We start from the raw sequence: 9,804 nt of genomic DNA on the forward strand, positions 1-9,804 counted from the left end.
AATTATTTAAATTTTTTAAGAAAATAAATTATATCGAGTAGAATTTTATGGAGTCAAACCAAAGATGGTTTGATTGGAATTGTTATTTTTGAGCCGATAAAAACGTACCAAAAAAAAAATCTCCTTGAAACGTAGAATTCAAAGAAAACTCATCAAATTGATAAAATAAAAAATAATACAAATAAAACATAATCCTTTGAAAATATCAATACCTTTGAAAATATCAATACAAACATTGCCATTTGGGCAAGGGAAGAGAAAAATTCAACATAAACAAAAAAAAATTCCAAATGACATTAACTGGAGGCCACACGCTACGCATTCTACGCTCGACGTCAACGTTCTACGCTCAATGACATTAAGGAAAACCCAGGTCTGAGCGCTAAAGTTACCTACTGCCCCCCTCCCTCCATCTCCATCTCCATCTCGTTCTCCTATCTCTCTCACACGCACACAATAAGAAGTGTATTATATACTTGCAAGAAACTACTCTGGCCGCGATATTGTCACCGACTTTTGTTGTAGTGGTCGTGGTTGCGTAAGTCCTGCAACTCTGCAACTTAATTATTCTGGAGAATGAACAGGGCAGATCGCCACAATGAAACTAGAGGTATTAATTGTTTTAGCTGATAATTTATAATGAGTGCAAATAGCGCCAGGAACTTGTATTTATCCTTCTCCATGACAGAACTGATGCTATTTTTATTGGTTTATATGGTTCCATGAAGGAATCATTTCATTTCTTATTAGGATTTTTTTTTTTTTTTGATAAGCAGAGAAAAATAGAAGTTATCAAGGGGAAAATCAGCAGGGAGAATACCCAGAGCCAATAGGCTCTGCCCCATACACCCACCTAACAGCGACCAGACCCTGCTGATGAAAAACCCCTTGAACAGAAAACAATGGACAAGATCAAAGAAATAGAAAGGCTTACAGCTATATAACGGCAATAAACTCATCCAAACGATGTTTGGTGGACATATATATATATATATATATATATATATATATGCAGGGATATATTTCTTTCTCCTCTAACTATTTCAGGCATGTTGTTAATTATTTGCTCATTAAGAACAGATCCGAATGAATCTAGCTCATCTCATCAGGAGAATCGAAGTTATCCATCTGCGTCTGAGAATTATAAAGGTATTGGGCCGAGGCCATATTCATATCGTGAACTAGCAAATGCAACTGATCATTTCTCCAACAACGTTCTACTTGGCGAGGGTGGTTTTGGTCAAGTTTATATGGGATTCCTAGATGGTAAATACTGTGCTATTAAGAAACTTAAAAATCTTCGGGATGTACTGTCGGAAGAAAATTTGGAGAATGAGATCTTGGTCGTAAGCAGAGTCAGTCATAAAAATCTTGTTCAGCTGATTGGTTACTGCATTGATGGAGCCAATAGATTGATTGTTTTAGAGTATTGTCCCAATGAGTCCTTGAGATCTAAATTACATGGTGAGTCCTATTTCTTGCCCTCAGATATATTCAAATGCACAAATAACAAATAGATATGACATATTAATACCTTACAAATAAGAAATGGTATAGAAGAAGGGGAGATTTTGGACTGGCAGAAAAGAATGAAGATCGCCATAGGCTCTGCGAGAGGATTGGAATATCTACATGAATATTGTAAGTATACAATTGAACATGTTCACTGCTTGCTAGGCTTCAGAGCTCTTGAGGCTCAATCTACTTTTCTTTTTCGTTTGTGTTAATAATTTATTCTCTTTCAGAGTTTTTTATTCTCCTTATATCTTTTTCAGGTAAACCTAGAATCATACACTTAGATATCAAGCCAGATAATATTCTTCTCGATAACGAATTTGAACCAAAGGTACTTGATCTTTTAATGCAAAATTTTGTTTTCAAAAAATATTGTAAAATTTTGTGGAACTCATTAGTTTGATATTAGGCTTAATTTGGCCGTCTTTTTCCATATATGTCATGATAAATTCATTAATCTACTTTAATCATTTTGTTTAGATTGCGGATTTTGGACTTGCCCTATTCTTTTCAGATGCTGCTACTCACGTCTCCAAGTCAACAAATAAGGGAACCCAAGTGTAAGATGCAATTTTCTTTCTATCGTTTTAGCTAATTACATTACTATTATTGTCTATTTTTTTTAATGCCATTATGATCTACTTTTAGAATATTTAAAAAAATTTAAAAAATGAAAACAGAAAAAAAGAAATTAGAGCTTCTTTAGTGAACGTATAAGATATTAATTTCTTAAAAAAAATTAACATGAATGTTTATTGTGCTTATTAATTGTAGTTATGCAGATCCAATGACAACGAGAACTGGAAAGTATTCTGATAAGTCAGATATTTATTCTTTTGGTGTTGTACTTTTAGAGCTGATCACGGGAAAAGAGCCTATGGATAAAGACAACGACATTGTTAATTGGGTATAGCTCTACTAACCTGTAGTAGTAGTAGTGTAATATAAACATTGTGATACTTAATTACATAATTAAAATATAATAATAGAAAGCCATTTAAGATGCAAAACTCACCATCAAAACAAAGCCTTATTTCTCTAACCAAACGCAAAAAAGAAGAAAAATGATAGAAACCCCATTTGGTAACTTGCATTGATCATGAACACCCATTAAACGACTTAATAGTACATTTTATATTTAATTAAAGAAAATAAAACTTTAAAAGTAAAATTTCACATTTGATGCATGTACATTTGAATTTCACATTTGAAATAAATATGACTTAACAATTTTTTTTTTTTTTTATCAATATCTTTCAGGCAAATTCTCGAATTAAAAAAGCTCTAAAGGGAGAATATGAGGGTTTTGTAGATTCCAGATTGCAAACATTTGACCACGAAGAAATGTATCAAGAAATGTATCGAATGATTTTCTGTGCCAAAGCTTGTGTAAATAGACTTCCAAAGTCTCGTCCATCTATGAGAAGGGTAAAAATTTGAATTTGATCATATATTATGTTAATAATTGGCACATATTAATGAGTTTCACTTCAATGATATTAGAATTGTTTTTCAGACTATACAGGATTTCAAGTTTGAATCTCAATAAAAATCAAATAAAAAAATGACCCATTCCAAACTCTATTTTAACTAATTTTGTGGAAGCATAGAGATTACATAGTTGACTTATAATCTTTTTTATCTTTGTTATGCGATGTAGATACTTCTTGCTCTCGAAGGAAATTTGCCTCTAGAGAATTTATGCGATGAGAAGGACAACAAACTGCGATCGAGTACTATATATAAAGGTCTTTTTCTTATGAACTGTGATATCCTTTTTAAAATGTTAATGCATTTTCTTTATCGATAATAAATTATATGCATGTATGCTAAATTTTGACTTAATTGATGCCTTAACTTAATGATAAAATGAGATTATCTTAATGTTAAAAAATTCCTAATATTAGAACTTACTCGGCCAGAAATTTTACTATCCTAGAACGTTATAGTTAAGGTCCTCATTCACTGGGCTTCAATTCCATTATTTTAATTTCTTTAGTTTATTGGATTTTGTATTGAAAATAGGACTTGTTCTAGTTTAGAATTATAGATTCAGGCAGTGTTGGTCAATATTTTTTAAGATAAATATGAAAGTAGAATTATTAATTACTATATGTAATAAAATAATAATTTTATCTAATCAACTTTATAATTCTTTTTTTTTTGTGTTTCATTATTTTTCTGAAATGTTTTCTATTATTATTTTGTTTTTAATTTTAGTAGGCAATAAAAAATCTTATTATTGATTGAGAAGAAGGAATAACAAGGTTGGGGGGGTGGGTGGGTGGGGTGGGGTGTGAGATGGGGATGGGTGGGGGTGGTGTGTGGACCAGCAAAAGCAAATTCCAAGAACAACAGACTATTATTACTTTTTAATTATTTTGTTTTTACTTTATTTTAGATATTTTTATTTCATTATTTAATTAAATTTTAACAATTTATTTAACAATATTTACTTGGCTAACGTTTGAGACCTGAAATTTATATAAGGAGAAGTGGCTACCCTTTCATTTAAATGTTAGAGATTAAAAGAAAAAGAAAAAACATTTGTAATTATATTATCATAAAAGAAGTATATCTATTTGTTTGCTCAAACAGTATATCTATTTCTACATATAAATGGAAGTACTCAGACCTTTAAATGACACCAAATACCTGGCACCTAACAGCAAACCCGGAAGAAATCTCGCCGGCAGCCACGGCTGGCTCTAACTTGTTCCGGTTGTTTAATTGGATGAGAAAAGCTAATCGCCAACCCAGAGGAGGTGAGGTATCCTGGTTTTTTTTTTTTTTTTGGCATATATTGTAAAATAAATCTGAATAGGTTGCACTTTTTTACATTCTAATATCTATATCCGTACAACATAAACAAGGCAAAGCAGAATATGAATGATTGTTTGAACAACAAATATTGTTGATTCTTTTAGGTGTCAAGTTAATTAGCTTCAATAGTATAGCAGTGAAAGGGGGAAAAAAAACCCTGTTCTGTCTTACATTTCTTGCCAACTTTTAGAAAAAGGAAAAAAAAAAAGGAGAAATACGGATTTGCAGGAGGAAAAAACAGAAAGAAAACAAAAAGTGTACTCAATTAAGTAACTTAAGTGTTTATGCCCTAAATATGTTTTGGGAATATCTGTGTTGCTTTTTTTTTCTTCTACTACTAAATTTTTACTGTTGCTTATTGCTTTATTTCCCACTATCTATACCCAAAAACCACAAAAAAAAGAATAATAATCAAATATTCTTGATATGTTTGTTATGGGGTAGGCACATTGGTGTTGGTTAGATTTATCTTTTTTTTTTTACCCTATTAATTATTATTAATAAAATTTATATTTATCAAAAAAAAGTTATTGATTTGATCCTCTTTTATTTTCAATCAGTAAAAAAAGAGGAAAGAGCTATTCCGAGGCAAGCAACTGGTGACGGCACAGAGGAAGGTATATCTATCAAGCTAGTAAATTACTAAACATATAATTTGAGATTTCCATCGTCTTGCATGTGTGTGGAATTTATTTAATTATTTAAAATTTTTATAATTAAAATATCTTAAATATAAATTAAAATACATTATGAAAGATCTCTAATTAATATTTTTGAAATATTATTTTTCTTATAGCATTTTAAATTATAATATCAAAAATGCTCTTAAAATTAAGGACTAGAAAGTTAGAGAGAATGAGAAGGTAAGAGAGACAGTTGCGAGGAAAAAGCATAAATTCAAATTATATCTAACATGAAAATTTAGATTAGGCAAATTATAGTTCTAAAATAATCATTTTCTTTTTTTTTTTTTTTTACTTCTCTCAAATTATAGTACATTTTTTAAATAATAGTTAATTCATTAGTTTATTAATATATTTTTATTTAATATATATTAAAAATAAATAAATTAATTTTAAAAACAATTCGATAACATCAACCACACATAGTTTTAATGGAGTAATGATACAAGTCATCAAATATTAACAGAAGATTATATTAAAAAATTAAGCAAAATTTATTATTTTAGTTATATTAGTATATTTTTTAATTTATGCGAAAATAAATGTAGGCATATCTTTATAGAAGAGATATATATATTATCATCATTAGAAACAAGGTTAAAAGTTGTTAAAGAAATTTTTACCTAAAAAAAGAAAGATATTGATGGGAGCATTATAATTTTTAGATTAAATATTTATATAAAAATCTATTACATATGTAAGTATATAAATTTCATTATAAATATTTAATTTAAGAGATATTACACTACTTCTTATATAAGTTGGATCTCATAATAATTATAAACTATCTCGGTATTAAGACAAATTTTGACTATCCTTCCAGAAACTAAAAATGTCATTATGCCAAGGCAACTTCCCAATCAACAATGGACAACCGCAACTAATTATGATTTCTCCAACAACAACATTGGGAGCTCTCTAGTTCACATTCCGCAAATGGTTTATGCTGATGTTGCGCTTGTGAGCGGTGCTGGTATCAGTCATAATAGAAAATTCTGCTATGGATATGCAACCTCTCCAGGGAAAGGCTCTTCCATGGAAGATTTTTATGAGACAAGAATTGACAGTGTTGACGGAGAGATAGTTGGCCTATTTGGAGTTTTTGATGGTCATGGAGGCGCACGTGCCGCTGAATATGTGAAACAAAACCTTTTCAGTAATCTGATCAGGCATCCAAAGTTCATTTCTGATACAAAATCAGCTATAGCTGATGCATACAATCATACAGACTCAGAATTTCTGAAATCAGAAAATAATCAGAACAGCGAATCTGGATCAACTGCTTCCACAGCCATTCTTATTGGTGACCGTTTGCTTGTTGCTAATGTTGGAGATTCTAGAGCTGTCACATGCCGAGGCGGCAATGCTATTGCTGCTTCTCGAGATCACAAGCCGGACCGAAGTGATGAACGGCAACGAATTGAGGATGCTGGAGGGTTTGTGACGTGGGCAGGGACCTGGAAAGTTGGTGGAGTTCTTGCTGTCTCTCGTGCATTCGGTGATAGGCTCTTGAAGCAGTATGTTGTTGCTGATCCAGAAATTCAGGATGAAAAGATTGACAGCTCACTTGAGTTTCTCATCCTTGCAAGTTATGGATTATGGGATGTTGTCACCAATGAGGAAGCTGTTGTAATGACCAAGCCAATCGAGGACCCAGAGCTGGCAGCAAAGAGTTTGTTGCAGGAGGCATACCAGAGAGGCAGTGCATACAATATTACCTGTATTGTTGTCCGCTTCCTGGCCAATCAAGGTACTCCTACTACTCATGATTCGCGGATGATCTAAGAGGGAAGGGGCACCCCTAACCCAAAAAAGTTTCTATTTTTGTGTGAATTAATGTTGCTATGCCTATAAATGGATTGATGTTGGGAATAATTGAATTTTGGACCCATTCATACATATGTGTAAAATTTTTATTGGCTTGTCATTTTATATAAAATACCTTACTTAAAATCATTATTTTATTATATAATTTCTACTATGACATTTTAAAAAATGATTTTTAAAATATTAATATAAAAGAATATCAAATTTTATAATGTTGTGTGTTTCGTGATGCTACTCGATTGCCCATTTGATGCCGCTGTTCCAAGGTACACTTTTTGAAGAACTTGCTAAAGCAACTGATTATTTTTCCAAAAACAACCGCCTTCGCCCTGGAGGTTTTAGTCAAATTTATAAGGGAATACTTCCAAAATCCGAAGGGTAAAGTCGTTGCAATTAAGAGGCTTAAACATCATTCTGATATGTTGAAAAATGAGAAAAAAAAAAATCCATTCCAACACGGAGAAAGAGAAAATGGCGCAACTGCAATTTGTGGAGAAGATTAAAACCATTAGCCGCATGCATCACTCAAATACGTTGAAATCTCATTTGTGCGATGAGTACTTTTCTAATTTTAATTTTACTTTTAAAATTTATGAGTGATATTTTTTCCTGTGATGACATCGTTAAGAGTTCAAATGTCATAATACTATAAGAAAATACATATATATGATCTATATATATTATCCATGCAAATCAGTTTTGGTTTTCACAAGAAAAAAAAATTATTAAAGCCAGAAAAAACTTATCATAAACTCAAACATTCTAACCCGGGTACATGCAAATTAGGTTAGGCTGGTAGGAGTTGTTGAAAAGATGACATATTTTCTCCTTTAGTTTATAATTTCTTTTATTTGTAAAAAGGACCTTGACTGTACGAAATTACTAAGCTGGCCAAATATGATATTGTTTCCTTACAGAAAGGGGGTAAAATTGCAGGAAATGGAGCAATCGATTGGTCAACTAGAATGAAGATTGCCATGGGTATCGCAAAAGGATTGGCTTTCTCACGTAGTATTTTTTTTGTTTTCCTGTTTTATGGTATTCGTCGTCTCTTAATTTTATATCCCTTTCATGATATTCATATTTTTAGGTACATCCAGAATCATTTATCGAGATAATAAAAGTACTGATAACTTTTTATCAATGATAAATTTGAAACAAAGGCATAATATTTATGAAATTAAAATGTTACTGTCCGAACATATAATTTTTGCTATGTAATAATTTATATTTACAATAAAAATTTAGCCAAACTTCAATAACTAGACATTCTCATTTTTGAATTCAATTGTTAAAAGATTAAATTTAAAAAGTACAAATTAGTTAATTAAAATATAATATCTAAAATAAATTATTATTGTTCGACTATCTAGGTATTGTAATTTGAAAACTCAATGATTTACTCCCAAATATACAGTTTTGTTCATAATTTAATACTTCCATTCAATTAATGAGATTTTCCGTGAATCAAACAAGTCAAATTTGAGATAATATTTTAACCTTCCTCCCCTGTAATCCACTAATTAACATACTTTTTTTCCCTCCCCTCTTTCTTTAATCAACCATACACCCTCTGCTTTGCGACCTCCCCTCTCCTCATCTGCTGCTTCGCTATAGATTTGCTAGGTCAATTGTGTCCCAATCTTGGTAAAACCCACATGTAGAGTTTGGTGAAATTGTCCTTGGAGTTTCATATTAATTACAAGACAATAGAAAAAGAAGAGCAGCAGTGTGCAGATAGACCCTATTTCCCTCTTCCTCACATAATTGGATATGCTCTTCATGATGTCGCGCTCAGTGGAAATGTAACACCCTAAATTTTGAAATAATAATAATAAAGTTATTAGAAAATTGGAGATTCAATTTATAAAGTTTTAGGGAAAAAATTTTAACTTGAAATTGGTTTTGAAAGAATACCTTTAGAAGTTTTGGGGTGGAAAAAAAAAGGATTTTTGGAGAATTCAATGACCAAAAGGAATATTTTTCTATTAATGGCAGCTGGCAGTCCACCCACAATTCTTGTATGTCACATGAGCTTTTCTCCAGCAAATAAAAAAAAAAAAAAAAAAAAAAAGTGAAAGAACAGCCGGGAAGAGGTGAAGGTAGGAAAAGAAAAGGAAGAAAGAAGAGAAGAAGAAGAGTAGGAGGGAAAAGAGAATCGTCAGAAATTTTTGCCTTTCTGGTGAGGGAGAATGTTGGAAAATGGAAGCAGAGAGAGAGAGAGAGAGAGAGAGAGAGAGAGAGAGAAGGAGAATTGAGCAAGAGTAGAAGTTAATCAGGGCAGCAAATCTTTCTTCTATTCTGGTGAGTTTGGTAGATTTTTCACCATTAATTTTTTGGATATTTTTAAGATTTATATGTGTAAAATTTATGGTTAAAATTTCATAAATTTTCAACTGTTGGATTTAGAGAAATAAAATTTTGAACCTAGGTCATCTAGATTTAGAATTCTGAATTTGGACTACTGAAATTTGAGGAAATTAAATAGCTATAATGCTCATAAAATTATGAAATTTGGTAGAGATGATCTTTAGGATGTTGGGGATAGTTTGTCAAAATTTTGTGAATTTTGGACTTGTAGTTTGTAAGATATAAATTATTTTGTATGAGTTGTCTGAGTAAAAATTATTTCTGAAAAATTCAGAATTTGAAAGGTTAGATAGATATTTTGTTATCCCATGATATAGAGATAATTTGATACTAAAATTTTTACTGATATTATATTTAGATGTCTTCAAGGTATGGTTAATTTGGAATTTATTTGATGGTTAGAATATTATATATAAATTTGAATGTATAAATTGCTGGATTTGGTATTAAGGATTGTGTTAAATTGAATAAGTTATTTTGATGTAACTAAAATTATTTTGAAATAGAATATGGTGGTTTTTGAATTTTTAAATTGTGGAATATTTTTTATAGAAATAAATATACATGTTTTAGTTAAATTTTTGGC

The 9,804-nt window shown here is 30.8% G+C and overlaps 1 protein-coding gene across 6 annotated transcripts; it reads left to right on the top strand.

The window, feature by feature from the left end:
- The first annotated feature begins 289 nt into the window (after positions 1-289).
- Positions 290-6,974, top strand: LOC110655267 (probable protein phosphatase 2C 45). Of its 6 annotated transcripts, none has more exons than XM_058141833.1 (11): positions 290-610; positions 1,081-1,464; positions 1,561-1,641; positions 1,776-1,846; positions 1,996-2,075; positions 2,290-2,422; positions 2,776-2,943; positions 3,176-3,263; positions 4,185-4,280; positions 4,899-4,955; positions 5,845-6,974. In XM_058141833.1, exons 1-11 carry the CDS (start codon positions 577-579, stop codon positions 6,804-6,806), a joined length of 2,154 nt encoding a protein of 717 aa, XP_057997816.1. In that variant the 5' UTR covers positions 290-576; the 3' UTR covers positions 6,807-6,974. The 6 variants fall into 6 exon arrangements, with proteins under 6 accessions (XP_057997816.1, XP_057997815.1, XP_057997817.1 ...); XM_058141832.1 differs by having other exon boundaries at positions 291-610; positions 1,558-1,641; XM_058141834.1 differs by lacking the exon at positions 4,185-4,280 and having other exon boundaries at positions 291-610; positions 1,558-1,641.
- Positions 6,975-9,804: the final 2,830 nt, after the last annotated feature.

The sequence above is a fragment of the Hevea brasiliensis genome, unplaced genomic scaffold (assembly GCF_030052815.1).
Source record: "Hevea brasiliensis isolate MT/VB/25A 57/8 unplaced genomic scaffold, ASM3005281v1 Scaf245, whole genome shotgun sequence".
NCBI classification, from domain to species: domain Eukaryota; kingdom Viridiplantae; phylum Streptophyta; class Magnoliopsida; order Malpighiales; family Euphorbiaceae; genus Hevea; species Hevea brasiliensis.

What these genes read in the sequence shown, in the direction of transcription:
- LOC110655267 (XM_058141832.1), top strand. Translation starts at nt 577, where the DNA reads ATGAACAGGGCAGATCGCCACAATGAAACTAGAG. An exon ending in TCGCCACAATGAAACTAGAG is followed by an intron (nt 611 to 1,080) that starts GTATTAATTGTT and finishes CATTAAGAACAG; the next exon opens with ATCCGAATGAATCTAGCTCA. An exon ending in ACAACGACATTGTTAATTGG is followed by an intron (nt 2,423 to 2,775) that starts GTATAGCTCTAC and finishes AATATCTTTCAG; the next exon opens with GCAAATTCTCGAATTAAAAA.